The sequence below is a fragment of the Oryctolagus cuniculus genome, chromosome 15 (genome assembly GCF_051225735.1).
Source record: "Oryctolagus cuniculus isolate XC-2025 breed Fujian yellow rabbit chromosome 15, ASM5122573v1, whole genome shotgun sequence".
NCBI classification, from domain to species: domain Eukaryota; kingdom Metazoa; phylum Chordata; class Mammalia; order Lagomorpha; family Leporidae; genus Oryctolagus; species Oryctolagus cuniculus.
The window spans coordinates 27,817,041-27,841,381 of record NC_142881.1 but is presented as its reverse complement, the minus strand read 5'-3'; the positions used below and the strand labels follow the sequence as shown (position 1 = coordinate 27,841,381).

The following is a 24,341-nucleotide window of genomic DNA, read 5'->3' as shown; positions in this document are numbered from 1 at the left end:
AGACAGACAAAATAATGGGTTCTCCTGTCATGGTGTGTGAGGGTGGGGGAGCGGGCGCTGAACCACACACCTGGAACTAAGGGCTAGAACATTCTGGAGCAAACTGCCAATCATCCAGTGACTGACTGCTCTAGTAAATTTCATCTGCAACTGTTTGCTCCTAACACAGCCTTTTCAATTCACCTCCAGGCCCAGGGCTCTTAGTTAGCTCCAGTTACTGGGAAGCAACTACTCTATTATCATTGGCTCAGTCACAAAGGCAGTTCTTCCCAGTCATCTACAAAAAGCTCAGGATATATCTGACATAATTCATTAAGAAAGAGAAAATGTCAGTGTAATTAACAAGCAAAAAAGACTGTCCAATTATTTGCCAAAACAACATTCAATATAAGGTCACCAGATACTTAGAGTATCTCTCCCAATGAATAGACAATTATAATAAAATGCTTTTACAAGGTTCCTCAAGTTGGCTATTCACATTTTTTATTAAACCCTAGACTTCACAAAGGGTAAGGCCCCAAATGTAGGAGGCTTCAGCTGGCACTCTCAAAACATGGACTTGAACACCACTAAGACTATCCTTTTATTTCACAGCCCAGTAGGCTTAACTCAAGACAGAGGCTGAGCTCAAGGTTTACTCCTCTTCTCCTGGGACCAATACTCCAGAAATAGCCCCTGATCTGACCCAATAAACACTGGCCACAATCAGGAGCCCCTACCTCACTGGGAGAAAATAAGGTGCAAGAGACAGGACACAGGCCAAAAATAACCTTCCACAAAACAACCCTCATGCCATAAATAAAAGAACACACCCAACAACCCCTTCAACCACCTCACATCCAAATATTGTGTCCTCTCAAAATTATATACCCTCAAAACTACTATTCACCAATTAGTCCTGTCACTTTTGTACTTATATTTTTTCTTTCTTATAACGCTCAACATGCAGGCATTAAGAGCCAATGAGCTCTGACTGCTCACGTTTTGAGCACAGAAAAAGAAGTAACTGTGGGCTATTAGTTTCCCCAAGGAACAGAGCAGGATCTGAAGTGCTGCACTTGATACCTACAAGTAAGAAAATCCCCTATAAAGCAGATGTATGTATCTAAAATCCAAATATAGACTTTCCCCCACACTATCATATAGTCCTAGCTCCAGATATGATCCAGTAAACAGAATTATATATCTTGGTTCTAACAAGTCGTCACTTTCTCAGGAAACATACGGAATTCCTCTGTGTGTGGTGTGTGTGTGTGTTCCAAATAAAGTTTACTGAAATGGGTATTGGTGTATAAATCTGAAGTCAATTCTTAAAATGTGTATGATGAGCAACAGAACAATCACCAAGAAAATAATCTTTAAAATAGTGAAAAAGATCAATAAAGAAATAAAAATGCTAGATTAGAAGATAATAATACTCAATGTAAAAGAAAGCAATAAAGAGGAACAGAGAAACACAAAAGATATGACATATAAAACAAGAAGTTCAGTGGCAAATGTAAATCCAACTATATCAATAACATTAAATGTGAATGGCATAAACAATCTAATCAAAAAGTAGAGATTTTTCAGAAAAAAAATAAAGAAAGCAATACTCAGGAGCCAACACTGTGGTACAGTGGGTGAAGCAGCTGTCCACAGTGCCAGGCTCCCATATGGGTACCAGTTTGGCTCTTGGCTGACCTACTTCCGATCCAGCTCCCTGCTAATGTGCCCAGGAAAGCAGCAGAGGATGGCCCAAGTCCTTGGGCCCCTGCACCCATGTGAGAGGTCTGGATGAAGTTCCTGGTTCCTGGCTTCAGCCTGGCCTAGCCCCAGCTGTTGTGGCCATTTGAGGAGTGAACCAGCAGATAGAAGACCTCTCTCCTTCTTTCTGTCTCTACCTCTCTCTTTCTCTGTAATTCTTCACAAGCTTTCCAAAATACAGAAGGACTACTTCCCAACTTCTTTATTTAGAGATTTATTTATTTATTTGAAAAGCAGAGTGACAGAGATCGAGGGAAAGACAGAAAAAGAAAAAAAGAGACAGAGACAGCCTCACAGCCTCCCATGTGGCAGGAACCAAAGTACTTGGGCCATAACCCGCTACATCCCCAGTCACGTTAGCAGAAAGCTGGATGGCAAGTGGAAGATCAGCGCTCCGATATGGAATGCTAGAATCCCAAGCAGTAACTTAACCCGCTGTACCACACGTCTGCCCCTAAGCCCAATCTCTTAAAGCGCCCACCATCTCCTAACACTACCAATTGCAGACCAAGCTTCCAGCAAATATGGACCTTTAAGGGGTATACTCAAACCATATCCAACAGAATTCTTTTTTAACAGACATTTCTCCAAAGAAGATGTAAAAAAGGCCAATAAGCCTAAGAAAGATGCTCAACATCACTAGTTGTTAGAGAAATGCAAAATAAAATCACAATGAAATAATAGTTCATAAACATTAGAACTACACCCAAAAATAAACAATGAAAAGAAACCCCCAAAACATCAGACATGGCAAGACTGTGGAGAAACTGGTATATAAAGAGTATGCCACTCTGAGTCACAGTCTGGTAGTTACTCAAAATGATATTCACAGAATTATCATATAATCCAGTAATTTCAATTCTGGTTATAGACCCCTTAGAAAAGAAAAGAGGATCTCACAGAAATTTATGTACACTCACACTGATAGTAGCATTATTCACAATAGCTAAAAGGTAGAAGCAACCCGAAGGTCCATCAATATGACAATGGGGAGATACAATGTGGCACATAACATAAAAAATAGTATTCAGTTTTAAAAAGGAAATTCTAGGGACTATACTATATATATATATATATATATATACACTATATATACTATAGATATGTAGTATATATAGTGTGTATACTATATATATACTAAATGCGATAGGCTAGCCACAAAGGAATTTGACCCAGAGTGGTCAAATTCATAGAAACAGAAAACAGAATGGTGTTGGCCAGAGGGTGGGAGGAGGAGGGAATGGAAAGCTAGTCTTTAATGAGGACAGAGTTTTAGCTGAAGAAAAAGTTCAAGAGGTGTATGATGGTGATAGTTGCACAAAATTGTGACTGTTCATAACACTACTGAACTATATATTTAAAAATAATTAAAATGGTAAGTTTGTGTTTTATATGTTTTACCACAAGTGAAAAAAAGTGGTGAAGGCAAAGCAGAAAAAGAATCCAGGGGTGTTTCGGGATAGATTTAACAGGGGTTTCATATGCCAAAGTCACACTCACCTAAAACCATAGCTGAGGGGCGAGTGCTTGGCCTAGCAGTTAAGGTGCCCAAGTACCATATCAGAGTACCTGGGGTTGATTCCTGGCTCCGATTCCTGATTCAGCTTCTTGCTAATGCAGTGGTGATGGCTCAAGGGATTTGGTTCCTACTATCAACCAGGGAGATCTGGATTAAGTTCTTGGCTTCAGCAGCAGAAGATGGCCAGGCCCTTGGGCCCCTGCACCCATGTGGGAAACCTGGAGGAAGTTCCTGGCTCCTGGCTTCAGATCATTGCAGCTCTGCCCACTGCGGCCATTTGGGGAGTGAACCAGTGGATAGAAGACCTTTCTCTCTGTCTCTCCCTCTCATTGTCTATAACTCTACCTCTCAAACAAATCTTAAAAAAAAAAAAAAAAAAAAGTTCCTGGCTTCTGGCTTAAGTTCTGGCACAACCCCAAAGACTGTGGGCATCTGGAAAGTGAAACATCAGATGGGAGCACTCTTGCTCTATTTCTCTTTCCCTCTCTCTTTCAAATAAACAAATACACCAAAAATCTAAAATAAATTCACAGCTTAATCTTATTATTTCATTACAATATCTGAGTCTCCTAAATCACAGATTTTTTTCTTTTAATATTTATTTATTTATTATTTGAAAGACAGAGTTACCGGGGGTGGGGGTGGGGGGGGGGAGGTGTCTTCCTTCCATTGGCTCACTCCCCAGGTGGCTGCAATGGTTGGAGCTGCGCTGATCCAAAGCCAGGAGCCAGGAGCTTTCTTCGGGTCTCCCATGTGGGTGCAGGGGCCCAAGGACTTGGGCCATCTTCTACTACTTTCCCAGGCCATAGCAGAGAGCTGGATTGGAAGTGGAGCAGCTGAGACTCAAATTGGCGCCCATATGGGATACCGGCACTGCAGGAAGCGGTTTTACCAGCTATGCCACAGCGCCGGCCCCAGTCGCAGATTCTTTATTGCGCTGCAGTTCACTAAGCCCAGCTATGACATAATACAAAACTTCACTTTGCAGCAAAGCAAGCTAGGGCAAAACAGATGATTAACCACATGGGATTTGGTATTTGGATTTTCGTTTCTAGCCGAAGTCTTAAAAGATCAGGGAACAGTGACTATTAGAATAATATGTAATGCTCCCAGTCCCTGGGCAAACAATATTATAGCAGCTTCATTTGATGCTTTGTATTTGCATAACACTTTTAATTCCCTCTAATGGGAGATCAGCAGGGCCTGATTAATGAAGAAGGGTCATTATTGATGAGCTCTAACTCAGGGGGTAATCTGAGCCTATCTGCCACCTTAGAGCAAACAAGCAGAACAGGAAGTTATGTGCACATACTTCTGGTATTCAATATTCATCAGCCAACACCTCTACTCCTATCACTAATCATTTTAGTTCATATTTACTTTTCATTAGGCTAAGTTGCAGCCCTCAGCTGAAGCGCCTGGGCATCAAACCACTCCTTCTCTCAACAATTAGTTTTGGTAGGAGAACTGTGGCTATGAGACAAATATCGTGGCCCAAACAGGTGTGTGGGGCAAGGGGAGCTGTGGAGACCTAGGTTGGCTTACCTCACATTCCCTTCCCAACCCTAACTTTGCTGCCATCAACAATGATTATGGTCTAAGGGCTTACTTTTTGTGTGATATTCAGAATTCTACACTCAGCCTTTCCTAAAAGGTGTTATGCTCAAGGAACCTCATTATCTAGAGGCTCCTGAGAGGCTGTTCCTCAACCTTCTCAGAAGCGTACACTTAGAGATTTTTTTCCTTTTGTTTTGTTTCTGGAGGGAGAGACGATGTTTAGAGTAAAGGAAAACAGCTACATAAGCACAGAAGCAGGAAGAATGAGGGAGACCGCCTCAGCACTGGACAAAAAGGCCAGGCCATGAACAGGAGCACTGGAGGCAAACTTCCAGATGAATAACTGAGAGACTTAAAAACGCACTAAATCCTCTTTCCAAACCCCGAGCTTATAACTAACAATAGCAGCATCTAAAAGTCAATTTCAAAGAAAAAGTAAACTTCAGCTTAATATAGTCCAAATGAAGAAAAAAACTAGTACACTAATCACAGAGTTAAAACTTTATCTATCTGAAGAAAATTACAGATCAGGAAAAACACCTATTCACAGTGATTCAGCCACTATTTCTTTCTGTGAGCAATTAGAGAATAGGATTTTGAACCTGGTGCTAATAAAATGCTCATTAAGTGAAAAGCACTAAGATATTAACTTGAAGAGATTCATTAAGGGCTTCGAATTACTTACCTTGAAAGTTGTTTGGTTAGATGAAGGTCAGATTTTAGTCTAACATTTTTCTTCTCTTTCAACTAATTAAGTTAACAGTCAACAGACATCCTCCTAAAGTGCAAGCTCTCACAGGAGAGCCAGCTGAGTGGTGGCAGGAAATATTTAACACAGAAGTCTCTAAGCAAAACTTCCCAAATATCTTCCTTCAAGTCCGACGCATGACCCTTCAAAACAGTCTTTTGTGGACCTTTGCTCTGTGGAGGCAGCTAAAGTAATAATTACACTGAAAAGCAGAATCTTAGAGGTGGAGGAATATATTTTATTCTTCTTATGGCAAAGCAATAAAACAACTCTTCTCTGGGGAGGAACAACCATAGGGCCCTGTTTGTTGGTGACATCAGGTGTTCCAATAAAAATAGCAGTTTCTAAGCAGCTGCATTTTAAGAATCTCACTGAAAGATCAAACAGGAAGAAAGAGACAATTTGTTTAAACACAATTAACTTTGACAATTAAAGAACTAGCATGACTAAGCCATGAAAGACAAGTGAAAAGCAAGGAGACTGACACTTGAGCAAATTTAAGCCTTCAAGTGCAGGAAGTACTTCTAATCTTCACTTGTCACAATCTAAACTCCCAACAACAGGAACGCCTGAGGCCCTTCTGCTGCCTCTCACCGGCAGGGTGGTCGTCAGATGCTCTGCATTCCAAGACATCCCAAAGACATCATTCGGAGTCCTCATCAAAAGGCAAAACAGTCTGGGAGGTGGCCCAGCTGTAAGGTGTCTGAACATCTCAGACACAACCTAATCCTTTCCAATAACTGTCAAAAACAAAAAAAATCCTACAGGAGAGACGGCTAAGAGTATGTTCATTCTGCCTTAGAAATCCTTTCCATGAGTGGGATGAGAAAAGAAAAAAAAGCCTTTATAAATAGAAGTGAATGAATTATGCACACCCTCACAATTTTACTGCTAAATCTTTCCATAGTCTATTCTTGATAATCAACCTGGTGACCAGTAGTTAAATGCCCCACAGTATTCCTGGGAGACCTACAGCTCGGAATTCCTTGTTCTCTCAACTATAACAGCGTCATGGATGCACGGCACAAGCTGTCAGAGAACAGCAAAGGGCGCAAAGGAGCACTCATCACACTGTCTTAGTGGAGCACAGGCTTCTGAGAAGAAAGGCATACCCTGTTTTTGCCCTCAGCTAAGAGAATTCTAACCCAGTAGAGAACATTCCTTGGACCACCTTCATCCAAGCCATCAAGGTCCACCTACAAAGACAAGCAAGACATCCTTCAAAGTTAAGATAACCCCTTAATGTTTAAAAAAAGAAAAAAGGTGAAGCAATTCCAGTGTCCACCAACAGATGAATGAATAAACAAAATGTGGTGTGTACATAATGCAGCAGAGTATAGTCTAAAAAGAAAATTCTGACACATGCTACAACACAGATAACCCTTGAAGGCACTAAGCTAAATGAAATGGCCAGTTTTATAGTTTACTAAAGAATTTTCAATGAGGCCGGCACTGTGGCATATCAGGTAAAGCTGCTACCTACAGTGCTGGCATCCCATATGGGTACTGGTTCGGGTCCTGGCTGCTCCACTTCTGATTCAACTCTCTGCTAATGGCCTGGGAAAAAAGCAGTGGAAGGTGGTCCAAATGCCTGGGCCCCTGCACCCACATGGGAGACCCGCAAGAAGCTCCCGGCTCCTGGCTTTAGACTGAAGCAGCTTCAGCCATTGTGGCCAACTAGGGAGTGAACCAAAGGATGAAGACTTTTCTCTTTCTCTTTCTCTCTCTCTCTCTCTCTCTCTCTCTCTCCCCCTGCCTCTCTGTAACTTTGCCTTTCAAGTAAATAAACAAATCTTTAAAAAAAAAAGAATTTTCACATACAGCATTTTTACAACCACTACCCTGTGAAAAAGCTGCTATCGCCAGCATTCCCATTTTATAGATGGTAGAATGAGATCCAGTGGCTTGCTCACGGACACACAGTAACCTTATACTAAGATTTCTGTTTGCCTCTATGGCAGCCTTTGATGTAACTGTATAGAAGGAGGCATTACAGTATGGAAGAAAGAGTCCTAGACCTAGGCTTAAGAATTAGATGACCTGTGATTAATTTTCAGCTTTGCCAACAAATTGTGGGACCTTCCAGAGTTTAGAATACCTTTAATGGCTCTGTTCCCTTACTAGTGAAAAGTATATTTTAAGACACATATAATATACTCTATAGAATTTGAAGATTAAGGAAGAGAGTATACAAAAGAGCAGCACAAAGTCTGGCATTTAGCAAGCGAAAACAGAATAGAATAAAAAGTGGAAAAAGGCAAACCTGTGCCTAATCCCAGCAGTATTTTTCCTTGAACTGGACTTAGCGTGGTAAGATTCAAACACGTCTTTCCAATGACCTCTCGAGAAAATGCAATGGGTCTTTGCTACTTTATGGATATACTTCTGAGACTTGCTAATTAGCAACAGTGGAAATATGAGATAATTCTCTGCAGTGAGTTCATCAGGTAAGTTTGGGAAATGAAAATGAAGGTATAGGTCTGACAGACTCATGCAAAGAGAAGAAAGGTCATAGTTACAGGCATCCTTTCAAGTCCAGTACTTCCCTGGCTATTCAAAAAAAGAAGAGGCCAAAAGCTTAAATTAGCTGCTTGATGGCCTTTAGGAAGAATAAGGACAGCAGCCAAGCCAGAAACCACTGAGAGGAAAGCAACAAAGCTGGAGATAAAGCAAGCATAAAGACATGTGACCGAGGAAAACAGGCCCCAGATAAACAGGAGCTGCCCGAAAAGCCTATGTAAATACATGAGCAAACAAAACATAAACTGTGCCCAAATGCACTTCATACTGGAGCCCAGACCTGGTGCTTCACTCAAACATGCACACGTGTCACCCTGCCCTCTGGTCACAAAGGGATAGCTAGGAGAAGGCAGTTTGTATCTCCTGATCCTTACAGAAAATCTCCTCTACCAGAAGACCTCCCCATAGTACCTAAGATTATTTGCTAAGTGTAGACATGCACATATTTGTGAGATTTATAAAGCTATGTTTGTTGTAAAATGTCTCCAGGGCCAGGTAAGACAGAGCAACCTTCACTGTGCAATCTTGTTAGCACATCTCTCCCCATGCACCCTCATCCCAGCCCCCCAGCACACACATTTCACACTTTTCCTTTTATTCCTGGATGCGCCAAACACCATACTAAATCATTGCAGGGAAAGGACATTTTACCTTTAGAAAAAAAGAAAGATCCATAAACAAACATCACATCCCAGCTCTGTCACACATTAAAATCTATACCAAGTTGTAAATATGTGCATTACTATTACAGGAATGTCTGGCAAGGCTTACATCTGGAGCTAAATCAAGTTCTCCATCTGTTGGGTTTGCCTCTTTACTCAATGTTAATTTCTCAATTGTTTGCAAAAACAATTTAATAACTGTTGAGAAAATGGAAAAATCCCAGGCACAAAGAAAGCAAGGAATGGAAGAAAACATGAAACTGAAAGCACTTTCTCCTGTCGATTGACTGACAGCTCACTCCTGTGAGTGAGTGGTGCTTCTGCAAGATCCAGACCAACCCTGCATCTGATGTAATTTTATCCAACACATACTTATGGCACCCCTTAATTGTCCTGCTGTTTTAAGGAACCTAAAATGACTTAGCACCATGGATTCCATTTGCTTCTATTCACCACAAATAGCAATAGCCACATATCATAAAATGTCAAAGTTCCAGATCCCTGTGAGTCACTCACTGAAGTCATACAGAACCCTAGGAAACAATCTTCGGAGAAAAGCTTTCAGATGGCCTACATGCAAAAAATCACTTTGGCAACTAAGATGCCTGAAAAGGGCTTGCTACTATCTCCGGGTAGAAAATTCATAGAACAGCCAGCACTTCAATCTGTTTCAATACGACAAAATGAAAGTCTGTGTATTCCTGCTTTTCTTGATCAAGTATGACAATTTCTTCCACTCCTACAGACACCATGGCTTAAAATAACTGTTGTTCCATGCATTGCACTTAGAAAGGTACAATAAACCTCAGGATGAGCCAAGGAGCTCAAAGAGATAAATTCTCATTCCTTACCTGATGTTAACCAGCGCGTGGGTGACCTTGCTAGCTGCTTCCTTCCACTGGCCTGCATTGGTAGAAAGCCTCAGAACTGTGAAGAAGGAAAGGACACCGATCTGTCAAACTCCGGCTATCAGACACAAACATGAGAAATGAAGACACATCTCAGAATAGCACTATTGGAATAACCAAACAAAGCCTGTGCCAATCTTCTGTTAAACACATCCTCAGCCTACAGAAAAATATAAGAGCTGTTAGAATTCTCTCAACTATTTTCACTGGTAAGTTTTTCTCTACCTTCTTTTCAGTTTCTCTCAAAATGCTCTATTCCTTCTCAGCCTTGCGTTTTCCCTGCCTGCTTTAACAGGGTTCTACCAATTTTTGTATCCATTTAAAATCTACACTGGAGCAGTGACATGAAGGCAAGCTGGCTGCCACATTTACTGTTCCCCTCACGGCCAGGGCTGATTTAGTGAACACAGCTGTCTGAGCGAGTGTCCCCTCCTGCTTCACATATATCTTTCGGAACTCAGTCGAACACAACAAATAACCTCTCCAGATAGAGGATGGTTATGTTTCAATCAAGGAGTAACCTGTTTCTGCTCCTCTTACTTAATTGTGTGAACTGCAAAAAGAGGCAAAAGGAATACTCTTCCCTTATCTGACCAAATTCTCTCTCTTCTCCAAACTCACCCACTGGAGAGGTGACTGAAACACAAAGCTGACACAACGTCTATGAGCTATGATCTTTAGGGTCACACTTTAAAGCAGCTGTGCAAGCACACGCTAGGCACGCCAATCATGTGTTTTTAATGAATGGCTAATTAATAAGAGCTAAGTATGTGGACACTTTACTGTGTCGCAGGCACTGGACAAAGGTAGGTCACAGTGATATGGCTCACAGATGAGGAAACTGAGACTCTGAGGAGACAAATGACTGAGATCATTTGCACAAGTACTAAGCGATGAAGATGGAATTTGAACTCGGAGCGAATAAGCCCAGAGCTGGAATTTCGTAAAGAAGTGAGTAAAGAGTATGATCGCTGATACCAGTTGTCAGGGTCCAAGCCGGCTCCCACCACCTTCTAGAGAGTAACAGCAACACTGACACGAAAGGAAGGATTGCTGTGAGAATGTGAAGAGTCCACAGACAGACAGCTTTAAGATTAATGGTCACCACAGAGTAAATGCTATGTAAGTTTTAGCTATTATTAGTTTCAAGAGACTGCTTCCCAAATGAACAAGACTTTTCTCAGGGAGAGGAGAATGAGTCCCAACTAACATTAAGAGACATGTGAGGCCGGCGCCGTGGCTCAATAGGCTAATCCTCCGTCTTGCGGCGCCAGCACACCGGGTTCTAGTTCCGGTCGGGGCGCCGGATTCTGTCCCGGTTGCCCCTCTTCCAGGCCAGCTCTCTGCTGTGGCCAGGGAGTGCAGTGGAGGATGGCCCAAGTCCTTGGGCCCTGCACCCCATGGGAGACCAGGAAAAGCACCTGGCTCCTGCCATCAGATCAGTGCGGTGCACTGGCCGCAGCGCACCGGCCGTGGCGGCCATTGGAGGGTGAACCAACGGCAAAAAGGAAGACCTTTCTCTCTGTCTCTCTCTCTCTCACTGTCCACTCTGCCTGTAAAAAAAAAAAAAAAAAAAAAAAGAGAGAGAGAGAGAGAGAGAGAGACATGTGACCCTTGGGGCCAGCACTGTGGAAGAAGTTAAAGGTTAAAGGTTCAGGTTAAAGCCCTGACCTGAAGCGCCGACATCCCATATGGGCGCTGGTTCTAGTCCCAGCTGCTCCACTTCCGATCTAGCTCTCTGCTATGGCCTGGGAAAGCAGTAGAGGATGTACCAAGTCCTTGGGCCCCTCCACCCATGTAGGAAACTCGGAAGAAGCTCCTGGCTCCTGGCTTCGGATCAGCGCAGCTCCGGTCGCTGCGGCCATCTGGGGAGTAAATCATCGGATGGAAGACCTCTCTCTCTCTCTGCCCCTCCCTGTAACTCTGTCTCTCAAATAAAAATAAATAAATAAATAAATCTTTAAAAGGGGGGTGTGTGTGTGTGTCTCATTTGAAAGAAACTACACATCTGAGCGCCATCACAAACTGCTCCTGATCCAGGATCCCTGTGCAGAAAGAGCAGCAGAAGCAGCTCTGTCGGAGGCAGGGCCCATGGCTGCAACTGGGGAAAGGAAAACTTATCTGGCTGCTCTGCCTCTGCTCCAGCAATGCCTCATTTTTATAAATACAGGCAATTTTACAAAACAGAGAAGATGGAAGCCTTATTAAAAATATTATCAGACTGTTACTTTTCTAATTCACAAGATTTAGTGCAGAGGAACTCGGTACAAGTCCAAGTTAGAGCTCTACGGTCTGAACTCAGGTTTCACCATGTGCATGTGCAAATTTATTCAGGTAATGAACAAAATTATTTCAGCAGGTTAGATATGCCTTTTTTCAATTCAATTGTGAAGTTTATTTAGGTGTACTGGTTTTTCACTAGATCCTCCACGAGATCATAAGTTTTCTGATGACAAGGGACTAAACATTTAGGGAACTGAGCTGAATTTTCCCCTCTTTCCACTTTCAGAGAGGCCCACAGATTACTTCTCAGTAACATCCTGTCATCCCTGTGCCTTAGTGAACAGGCAGCCAGATGACCTCATTACCGCATTTCCTTTGGAAATGCCATCAGATTTCTATTCTTTCTAAGCTACCAAATTTAAACACAAAATTATTTCAAAATGCCCTAAATACTTCAAACTAGTCATTTATATAGCAAATTACGGTATACAAAAATAACATACTATGCAACCTCTAAAAATGCATTTGGCACAGCAGTTAAGATATTGCTTGATGGGCTGGTGTTGTGGCGCAGTTGATTGAGTTGCTGCCTGTGATGCTAGCATCCCATACGGGCAACTGGTTTGAATCTTGGCTGTTCCACTTCCAATCCAGCTTTCTACTAATGGTCTGAGAAAAGCAGCATAAGACGACCCAAAACCTTGAGCCCCTGTACCCATCTCAGGGACCCAGAAGGAGTTCTAGGCTCCTGGCTTTAGCCTGCCCTAGCCCCAGATTTGGGGAGTAAACCAGCCAATGGAAGATATTTCTATCTCTATCACTCTCCCCTCCTCTTTGTAACTCTAACTTTCAAATAAATAAATAAATCTTTAAAAAAAAAAAAAGACATTGCTAGAGACAGAATCTCATATGAAGTGCCTGGTTCAAGTTCTGATTCCTCTGCTTCCAATCCAGCTTCCTGCTAATGACTTTAAGCATTTGAATTCCTGTAACCTGCATGGGAGACAGAGACTGAATTCCAAGCTCCTGACTTCAGCATGGCACAGCCCTGGATGTTCCAGGTATTTGGGGAGTGAACCGGCCAACAGAGATCTCTCGTCTCTTTTCTCTTCTCTCTCTCAAATAAGGAAATAAAATAGAATAAAATAAATAAATAAATATATAGATATAGATATATAGATATAGAGAGAACAAGAGACTTATGATTTCATTTAGCTTAACAGTTAAGCCACCACTTAAAAGATACTCACATCCCATATCAGAGTCCTTGGGTTTGAGTTCTGGCTCTACTCTCAATTCTAGCTTCCTGCTTAATGCACACACTGGGAGGCAGCAGCTCAAATAGTTGGATCCCTGACATTCACATGGGAGACTAGACTGAGTTTCTGGTTTGAGTCCTGGTTGCGCCACTTCTGATCCAGTTCCCTGCTAGAGCATGTGAGAAAGATACAGAACATGGCGCAAATGCTTGGGTCCCTGGACCTGTGTGGGAGCCCTAGATGGAGCACCTGGCCCCTGGCTTTAGTGTGGCCCAGCTCCGACCATTGCAGCCATCTAGGGAGAGAACCAGCAGATGGAAGCTCTCTCTCTCTCTCTCTCGCTCTCGCTCTCTCTCTAACTCTGCCTTTCAAATAAATAAATAAATCTTTAAAAAAAATTGTGGTGCCTACGATGGGCTCCAGAAAGAAAATATTTTTATTTCCAGACCTACTACTAATACATGGGGCTATCAGGTGATCTCTACAGATAGGTACTGTATTAGTAATGGGGCCAAAGTCATCTAAAATTAAAAACTGCTCTTGGGGATGGCGCTGTGGCATAGCAGGTAAAGTCGTCGCCGACGGTGACAACATCCCTATGGGCACCGGTTCAAGTCACAGCTGCTCCACTTCCAATCACCTCTCTGCCATGGCCTAGGAAAGCAGTGGAAGATGACTCAAGTCCTTGGGCCCCTGCACCCATGTGAAAGACCTGGGAGAAGTTCCAGGCTCCTTACTTCGGATTGGCCCAGCTCCGGCCATTGTGGCCATTTGGGGAGCGAGCCAGCGGATAGAAAGACCTTTCCTTCTCTTTCTGCCTCTGTAACTCTGCCTTTCAAAATAAATGAATAAATTTTTTGTTTTTTTAAAAAAAAGGTTGCTCTTGACTTGCACTCAATTTTAAAAGCAAACCTCGAAAGAATCATATTTCTATATTATACAACCACATTCCAGAAAAAAGTTCAACATGCAAAGAAACTTAGTAACATCCAGCATCCACACCACAAAGATCACAATGCCTAGGACCTGCAAGCAGGAGAAAAATCAATCAATAAAAACAGATCAGGGATGGGGCTGGCGCTGTGGCATAGTGGATTAAAGTCCTGGCCTGAAGTGCCAGCATCCCATATGGGTGCCAGTTCAAGATCTGGCTGCTCCACTTCTGATCCAGCTCTCTGCTATGGTCTGGGAAAGCAGTGGAGGATGGCCCAAGTCTTTGGGCCTCTGCCCCTGCATGGGAGACCCAGAGGAAACTCCTGGTTCCTGGCTTCAGATTGGCGCGGCTCCAGCTGTTGCAGCCAGCTGGGGAGTGAACCATCGGATGGAAGACTCTCTCACTCTCTCTCTCTCTCTGCCTCCCCTCTCTGTGTAACTCTGACTTTCAAGTAAAATAAAATAAATCTTTAAGAAAAAAAAAAACAGATCAGGGGCCGGCACTGTGGCGTAGCGGGTAAAGCCTCGCCTGCAGTGCTAGCATCCCATATATGGGTGCCGGTTTGAGACCCAGCTGCTCCACTTCTGATCCAGCTCTCTGCTATGGCCTGGGAAAGCAGTAGAAGATGGCCCAAGTCTTTGGGCCCCTGCACTCCTGTGGGAGACCCAGAAGCTCCTGGCTTCGGATCGGCGCAGCTCTGGCCATTGCGGCAAGTTGGGGAGTGAACCATCAGATGGAAGACCTCTCTTTCTCTCTCTGCCTCTCCTTCTCTCTCTGTGTAACTCTGCCTTTCAAATAAATAAATTAATTAAAAAAAAAAAAAAACAGATCAGTGATTGCTAGGCAGAAGGTAGGTAGAGGAGCTAACCTCACAGAAGTACAGGGGAAATTTTTTGGATGATGAAACTCTTCTACTTGTATATCTTGATTTTTGTGATAATTATACTATTATACACATTTATCAAAACTCAGAACTATATACATTAAAACATTAATTTTATGGTATATGTAAATTACGCCTAAAATTTTTAATTAAAAAATTTTTCTTTCTATCAGAATGTTCATATTTTATATAGAATAGAGAGCACTGAAACACACTATCTGCTACTATTTGTGTGTTTCAATGAGTGAAATTGTTCACCTTATTTCTGCTCTCCTGGTGAACATTTTCATTCCCTTGGCAGATCTGGGCATTCACAGGTACCCTTCCGTATCCTGCCACTGTAGCTACAAGGGAACAAGTCCTTTGACATAGGTAATGGCTCACTGAGCAGGTATGTCAGGCTTTTTAAAATATGTTCCCTACTCCAACTCTCTTCCCTTTCCTCCTTGAAACACATCTTTATTTATCCATAAACAAGCACTAAAGCCTCTGGGCACTGCTGGAAAACTCCCCATTCCCAGCAAACACAGATGCAGAAGCAGGCAGTACAAATCATACCCGGGACACAGAGCACATCTGGCCAGGAGAACTGTGCTAGGGAGTTTTTTTTAGATTTTTATGAGAGGCTGAGAGACAGAAAGAGCACACTCCCATCTACTGGTTCACTCTCCAAATGCACACAATGCCAGAAGCTCAACCCAGATCTACACCATCTACGCCATCACCACCACTTTCCAGGGTCTGTAACAGAAGGAAGCTGGAATCAGGAGCTAGAACCAGGAATTGAATCCTGGTACTCCAATTTGAGACACAGGTATCCAAACCAGCATATAAACCACCAGGCAAAACACCTGCCTGTTAGAAGGTTCTCAGGGAATTTTTCTTGGCTCCTTAGTAAAGAGACAGTGTCACCTGGAATTTGCTGCTATAAAGTGAAAAGATCTGACACTAAAACTATTATATTGAAAATTGTAGAGTAGAGAAACAGAAAAAATTTGGGTACTTGCAAATATTGTTGAGCAAATGACCACACCATTCCAGAATTGCCATTCCTTAGAGTTCTTTAAAAGTGATAATTTGCTATACTCTAAGATAGTTTAGGGGCCAGTACTGTGGCAAAATGGGTTAACTCACAACCCACAATGCCAACATCCCATGTCAGAGCACTGGTTCAAGACCCCACTGCTCTGCTTCTCATCCAGCTTCCTGCTAATGCACCTGAGAAAGCAAAAGATGGCCCAAGTACTAGGACCCCTGCCACCTTCCTGGGAGAACCGCAAAATGAGTTCTTAGCTCCTGGTTTCAGAACCCTGGCCCAGTCTCAGCCATTGCAGGCATTTGGATAGTCAATTAGTGGACAGAAACTCATTCACTCTCTATCTGTGCCTCTCAAATAAATAAATAATTTTTTTAAAAAGTCTGTAGTGCAGGTATTTGAACTAGCAGTTAAGATGTCCATTGGAATGCATGCATCCCATATTGGAGTGCCTGGGTTTGAGTCTTGGCTGTACTCCTGAATCCAGTTTCTGCTAGAGCATATCCTAGGAGGCACTAGGTAATGACTCAAGTGCTTGAATCCTTGACACCCATATAGAACACCTAGATTTAGTTTCTGGCTTCCAGCTTCAGCCTGACCCAGCCAAGGCTGTTGAAATTACTGGAGCTTAAACCAGCAGATTGGATCTCTCTGCCCTTCTCTCTGCCTCTCAAAAATTTTTAAAAGATTTATTTATTAGGCTGGCGCCGTGGCTCACTAGGCTAATCCTCCGCCTTTCGGCACCAGCACACAGGGTTCTAGTCCCGGTCGGGGCGCCGGATTCTGTCCCGGTTGCCCCTCTTCCAGGCCAGCTCTCTGCTGTGGCCAGGGAGTACAGTGGAGGATGGTCCAAGTGCTTGGGCCCTGCACCCCATGGGAGACCAGGAGAAGCACCTGGCTCCTGCCATCAGATCAGCGCAGTGCGCTGGCCACAGCGCGCCGGCCACGGCGGCCATTGGAGGGTGAACCAACGGCAAAGGAAGAACTTTCTCTCTGTCTCTCTCTCTCTCACTGTCCACTCTGCCTGTCAAAAAAAAAAAAAAAAAGATTTATTTATTATAAAGGTAAAGTTACAGAGAGAGAGAGAGAGAAGCAGAGAGAGAGAGAGAGAGAGAGAGAGATCGTCCATCCACGGTTCACTCCCCAAATGGCCTCAATGACCAATGCTGGCCCAGGCTTAACCTACCACACCACAGCAACAGCCCTTCCAATAAATTTTTTAAAAAATTTATTTGAGCTTTGGCATAGTGGGTAAAGGCGCCACCTGCAGTGCCAGCAATCCATATGGGCGCCAGTTCAAGTCCCAGCTGCTGCACTTCTGATCCAGCTCTCTGCTATGGTCTGGGAACACAGTAGAAGATGGCTCAAGTCCTTGGGTACCTGCACCCACATGGGAGACCCGGAAGAACTCCAGGCTCCTGGCTTCAGATAGGCCCAGCTCTGGCCATTTCGGACATTTGGGGAGTTAATCAGTGAATGGAAGACTTTTCTCTCTCTCTCTGCCTCTGCCTCTCTGTAACTCTGCCTTTCAAGTATATAAATAAATCTTTAAAAAACAAAACCAAACCTTATTTGAAGTTTGTAGGATATGCATTACTGTACAGCAGGTTAAGCCACTGCCTGGCATGTCTACATCCCAAATGGAATTCCAGTTCAAGTCCTGGCTACTCCACTTCTGAGCCAGCTTCCTGTTAATGTGCCTGGGCGTCAGTGGATAATGGCTCAGGTACTTGGGTTCCTTTCACCTGCATGGGAGACCTCCCAGTTCCTAGTTATTGTAACCATTTGGGAAGTGAACCAGGAGATGGACAATCTCTCTCTTCTCTATTTCTCCCTCTCTCTCTGTCACTCTGCCTTTCAAATATAAATAAAAATTGTTAAAAGATTTATCTATTTATTTGAAAGGCAGAGTGATAGAGAGGGAGAGACAGAGAAAGAGAGATCCTCTATCCCCTGGTTCACTCCCTAAATGGCCACAATAGCTGGAACTGAGCCGATCCAAAGCCAGGAGCCAGGAGCTTCTTCTGGGTCTCCCACGTTGGTGTAGGGGCCCAAAGGCTTGGGCCATCTTCCACTGCTTCCCCAGGCCATAGCAGAGAGCTGGTTCGAAAGTGGAGCAGCTGGGACTTGAACCGACCCCATATAGGATACTAGCGCTGCAGACAGAAGCTTTATCTGCTATACTACCACGTTGACCCCAAATAAACATCTTAAAAGATGCCACAATTTACTTGTAAAGCAAAATTTTAAAAATGTTTGCTTCCACAGTTCTAAAAAAGAAAGCCTATTAGAAAAGTTAAAAAAAAAAAAATTTCCTGGGGCCGGCACTGTGATACAGCAGGTAAAGCTTCCGCCTGCAGTGACATCCCATATGGCTTCTGGTTCGAGTCCCAATTACTCCACTTCAGATCCAGCTCCCTGCCAATGCCTGGGAAAGCAGTGGAAGATGGCCCAAGTCCTTGGGTTCCTGCACCCTCGTGGGAGACCCAAAGAAGCTCCAGGCTCCTGGCTTCAAATCAGTCCAGTTCCAACCATTGCAGCCATTTGGGAAGTGAACCAGTGGATGGAAGATCTCTCTCCCTTTCTGCCTCTGCCTCTCAAATAAATAAGTAAATCTCAAAAAAAAGAAAGAAAAAGAAAGAAAGAAAGAAAGAAAGAAAAGAAAATTTTAATAAAATAAAGTTAAAATAATTTTTTCCCCAGGCAATCCTTTTCTACTGTTTGCTTTTACTACTTCTCTTGGTACTTATTCCAAATCCCCTCTACTTTTCGCATGATATAGTAGTCTTGAGCAGAGGCTGGGGTTTTCACAAACAGTGTCATCACAGAGGATAAAGCAAACTAATCTACAGTGACAGAAAGCAGATCAGTGGTTGTACATGGATAGGGCATTGCTGGTGGGGACAGGGGAGGGGTTGAAGATAGAGAAAGGGATGTGAGAGAAGATTCCAAAGTGATACAAGTTAATTTTGGGGAGATGATGAATATACTCATTCTCTGGATTGTTGTGACAGTTTTTAGATGCATATGAAACATATGTCTGTATGTCAAAACATATCAAAACTTGTATATTTTAAATGTGTGCATTTTATTATATGTCAATTATATCTGAATAAAGCTATCATGTTAGTGTTTGTTTTAAAAGAAAAAAAAAGCACAGTTTTACTGAGTGGCTTTCTGCTTCTGTTTACCTTTCAAACACCAGGTAGGACCACTGGGCCCTCTCCCCAAACATTCAAGCAAATGTGAGCTCTTTCAGAAGTAAGGTATACTCTGTGTATGGCTGCAGAGTAAATTTTCAGCAAGCCAATCACCAAAATTTACAAGAAGGACTTTTACCTAATGCCCACTTCCTCTCGTAAGCTATGCTAAAAATATGTAGGTACACTAAGTCTCCTTAAAATCCTGTACCTTCTCAAATCACACAGTGTTCCTGCGGGTCCAAGCTCTTTCACTTGCTGTAGTCAAGTCCCACCTACCCCTGCACCCCCAGCTCACTGGCACTCACCGAATGTACAAGCTTCCCTGCTTCTTTTTCACAAGCAACAAAGGGCTGCTAACCAGCTTTCCACTGAGATAAAATCTTTTGCCTCCAGGCAAAAGGCCCACCTATAGCTTTCTGTTGCCTGAGAAGAGGACACTACTATATTTCTATTCCATAGCTGTAGAGGAATCTTTTCAAGTTTTTCCTCTTATTTGCCAAAAAACAGACAGCTGATGGACAGAGAAGAGTAAAAAGATATCTTACCCATGGAGTAGAGGTTGTCAAAGCTCTGGTGCATGCGGATAATCTCATAATAAAGTTCATCATAGCTGCTGGGGGTTGGCAGGAATGTGTCGCCGTATGTGATAAACATATTAAATAGGTTCACAATCTAAAAAACAAAGCAAAAGCCCATATACAGGCAACGGGTTATGAAGACCAGAAATGTATTCTAATGGCAAAGTGTAGCCAGCTCTCGCTGGCTTATAAAGATTGTTTAATTCTGTTAAATTGTTAGGAATTTTGTAAGTCAGTTAAACACAGCTATTATTAAACTTCACTTGTACAAACATAATTAAATAAATTATTAAAAATTATAATAAATACTCAAGCCTTATCACTTCTGAATTATTTTCTGTCTTTTCCTGCTCTTGACACTCCTGGGATTACGCGACATCTGTTCCATCTATGGAATGGAATACTACATAAAGCTGTGCTACTATATACCTCCTCCCACCCCTGCTTGACTCCGATGTCACACTGACAGCTTGAAACTGACCATGCTGGCTATAGTTATACAATGGAAATCAGTTCCAAACCAAGAGTTTCTCCCACTAAATGAATGTTGAACATTTACGAACACATTGGGTAATGTCCTAAGAAGATGGCCCAAAGGCACAATGGCCTCCTTATAACCCAAAGAACTAGCCAGATAAACAAACATCTGTGATATCCCTCAGAAACCAAGTGCAACCATGATGCAATCACTCACATTCTAGAAGCACTGCTATATGCCAACACAGAGACTGTAGTAGTATGGTACAGGCAGTCTCAGCTGGGACCAAGGCTCACCATTCACACACAGAAATCTGACCTATACGTGGCCCTGCCACACAACACACTCTCATGACAAGAAAAGAGTCCTGGCTTGCCAAAGACACCGGTGAGAATGGAGAATTCTGTACAAAAGCAAAAATATAGCCTGCTTCCCTCTATAACTTAGTTCCCAAACCACCAGCTCCAATTTTTAAATCAATCCATTTCTACCTTAGCAAGAGGCTTCAGAAAAAGAAATATTTGTTTTGTTACTCACCATAAGAGCTAATGTAAAAATGTTGTGTTTGGCCAAAAGTACAGTCTCATTTGACATAAGGAACTTCAGCAAATTTATCAAGGCTTTAAGAAAAAAAAAAAAAAAAGGTATCAACAAGCTATTCAAACTATAATCAATAAAGTTAAAGAAAAACAGGCTATCTCTACAGCTAGAATGAGTAAGTCTCAGCTCCCGAGGTCTTTCAATAAGCAAAGAAAGGGGCATACTTAAGGAAAGCACTAACCTTACCAGGCATGTCTGTTTATTTGCCCACGGATGATTTTTTTTAAATCTACTTTTTACCACTTCTTAAATAGCAATTAAGCTCAGAAATGTGACTATAAAACTGACATCTTGGTGTTCTAAATTTACTACCACACGGTGATCTCCTCATGAAATCTGCGCAATTTACAGGTCAAAACGAGGGCCCCCCTTTCATTCTAGGCTGCTAGCATCTACTGTCACCAGTCTTAGCCAACATCACTGCTAAGAGGAACATGTTATCAATCCCAACTGGTCCCCAGATGCAATAGGTATATGATAACCTACAGCTCAGCTTCAGCTCTGGGTGGGAAGAGTTTACAAAGAGAGGAAAAGCCTGTAACTGTTCCAGCTATTCAAACAAAGAGCAGCCTCCTGCCTTCCCTTGACAATGACAACATTCACCAAAAGGCTCCCTCTCTGCCCAGCAATCCTTACTGAGGAATGGCTGAAACCCAAGCGATCTCAGTGAAGAGGCTGACTGCCCAGTCTCCACATCAACACCGTAGCTTAAAAGACATTTTACAAATACTAAGCATTAAAAAAAACTCTCAGCTGCTTTGCACTCATTCACCTAGGATATCTGTCCATGAACAAATTCTGCTTCATGCCCACTGTGAATAATGCTCCGTACATAGCTCCCTTATTTGAAAGGAAGCCATAAAAAGGGGGTTCAGCATCTGCAACAGCCTGTGATCCTCCTGTTCTCCCCTTTGAAACTCCCCCCATAAAAGGCTGACCTCCCCTTTCTATGATCATTTCTGCTTCTTTGCCAGCAAAGAAGTCCACTCTGCCAGGGCTGCTGTCTGAGCTTTGTATGAAGTTAACTGCCCTTGGAGATGGGATGTGAGCTTTGATTTGGAACAGCAGGGAATAGTTAAGTAGGATTGGGACTCTCCAGACCTTTGCCGCCTCTCACAAACACCCTCACTCTCAAACCACTTGAAAGCACAGGTACACTACAGAAACAGAAGCCAGGTAAGGATAAGAGCCCGGTTTCACCTACATTCTACTTCTAAAGCCTCATTCTTCCCCTCAAATAGCAAAATGGCCTTCTAGAAATGAAGGGGGTAGGCTCCTCATTCATGAAATCTTTACCCCTTCCCCAGCTGAAGTCCTCTGGGGCTTCACAATGGAAACAAATGACAGGTATCTGGCCCTTCAGATGGTGTCCATTAAGAAGCGATCTGTTGAACTAGACAAAAAATAATTTTTTTAAAGCTCCATGGAAACCCATTTTAGATCACACAACCTGCTTAGCTCCTACCAAGAACTTAGGGAATGAAAGGGGCTAGCTAAAATCCACATAAAAATAAGTAATATCAGCCTAAAAACAACTCTCCCTAACAAAGTTCACTTTGCTGAGCTATTTAGGGCTGCCTACCTAATGGCCTAATCCGAAAGGTTAAACAAGCCCTGTTAATGGATAAAACATCTGACAATCAGACTCTGAATTCTCAGGAGACAAGAGAAAGGGATGAGAAGCACGCAACTGTTAAAGAAAGACAAAGCAGCTTTTGCACACGTCCAATCAGCAGGGGCTTTTGTCCCCAGCACACACAGTATAAAGATGCAGCTTCAGCAGTGGCTACCTGGTAATTAAGAAGCAGGAAATCTAGAAGAAAGGAAGTGGGAACAATGATTTATGGCTCCTCTGCTGGACTACAGCAACTCTTGATCTCTGGCATTCAGTCAATGATGACAAAGTGATAAATACAAGGAGAGGAAGAAAGTGATTTTGGCACAGGTCAAGAGACAACCTGTGTCCCAACTGCCACAGACCCTAGCAGAGCCCAGCAGTACTGAGAAGGAGAGTAGTAGTATCTTAAGTAAAAAAGAGAAAATGAAAAAAGAAAGCACATAACAATCAACTAAAACTGTTTCTAATTCCTTTACTTAAGGTTGTCCCCTTCAAAATTATGTCCTGCATAGAACACGACTGGAAAATGACTTTAAAAGGAGCCCAGATCTCCCTTGTTTATACAAAATCAGAACCAAAACAAAAGAACATGGGTATTTACAATTAATACCAAGCTTACTACTAAGTTATTATGGTTTAAAGCTTTGCACAGGGTTTAGACAGCAGGCCAAAAAGAGTACTCTGTTTCAGGGGCAGTTTCAAGGACAGGAAAGAATAGAGATGAGACACTTAGGAAGTCAGTGCCAACACACAAGCAGCCCAGAGCTCAAGCTGGCCACCTCCTGGTTCACCCTCCTCCACCCACACACGCATTTTTAGAAAACTGCCCTTGATCCACGTGTCCACTTGATGCCATCTGGGCTCACGACCAACAAACTGTTCCAAGGACAGTCACACAAGTAGCAGTACATAGAGGGAAGAGGGAAGATAACCACAAAAGATAAGAAGTTGATAGAATAAACATAGTATTATTAATTAGTCATATGTCTTTAAGAGTTTGCTATCAAGTATAGTACATGTAGTCATTGTGAAGATATGAGGGGCAAGATGTACTTCTTTTTCCCTCTTTCACCCTTCAGTTTACCATGCTTCTCATTGGTAAACAAGAGTTTTAAAAAGGAAGCAAGGTATAAAGGGCTTACACCAAAAGGCCTCTTGCTCAACAAAGGCCTGACTCCAGGACTAATTCCTGTAGGAACTCAAAACTGTGTCGGCAGTTTTACCCAGGAGGTGAGTAAGGACTACTCATTCCCTGAAGGGAATGGCACAGCTCATGAAGAGAATATCCTTTTAGGTTAGAAGAAGTTTGGTAAGCAAGACTTCCCAAGCCTTAAGACACAATACCCTTAAGTCCCATATTCCACAGCCCAGAAAACACCAACACCAGACATGTCACAGATGAATGCCATTCCTCCCAAAGAGTGACAACTACATTGATACCTGTGCTAGAAGTCTGCACAGAGCACCTCAAACCCTCCTCTCCTCTAATGCCCTCACCCTTAAAAAGAAACACCTAACTACAGAAACCACCTCCCCAGCTGAATTCATCTCTTTCAAAGTCAGAAAAATCATGGTCATAAATGGTAAGGATGGCAACAAATTTATTAGGTACCTGCTGGGTGCTAAGTATTATATAAAGCACTCAAAGTACATCACTCTCATTGAATCCTCTTAATTATCCAAATAAAGAGGTATTACTGTTTGCATTTTACAGATGAACAAACTGAAACTCAGAAACTTTTAAGTTACCCAGAATCACGGAGCTGGATGAAGCTGAATTACAACAAGAGTGGCAGCCCAGGAAGATCCATGAGCTTCCCCCACAACCCCCACCGCCACTGAGGTCTATAAAACTACTGCTTCCACCTA

The 24,341-nt window shown here is 42.7% G+C and overlaps 1 protein-coding gene across 9 annotated transcripts in view; it reads right to left on the bottom strand.

The window, feature by feature from the left end:
- ARMH3 (armadillo like helical domain containing 3) overlaps window positions 1–24,341 on the bottom strand; it is a 213,085-nt gene that overhangs the window by 93,421 nt on the left and 95,323 nt on the right. For 7 of the 9 annotated variants that reach the window (XM_002718677.6, XM_008270392.5, XM_089314438.1 and 4 more), the window contains 3 exons: window positions 20,792–20,874; window positions 19,744–19,870; window positions 9,604–9,679 (listed from right to left, as the gene is read on the bottom strand). In XM_002718677.6, coding sequence (XP_002718723.1) covers window positions 9,604–9,679; window positions 19,744–19,870; window positions 20,792–20,874 — 286 coding nt within the window. The remainder of the gene's footprint in view (window positions 1–9,603; window positions 9,680–19,743; window positions 19,871–20,791; window positions 20,875–24,341) is intronic. The other 2 variants (XR_016221975.1, XR_016221976.1) reach the window with 1 other exon arrangement.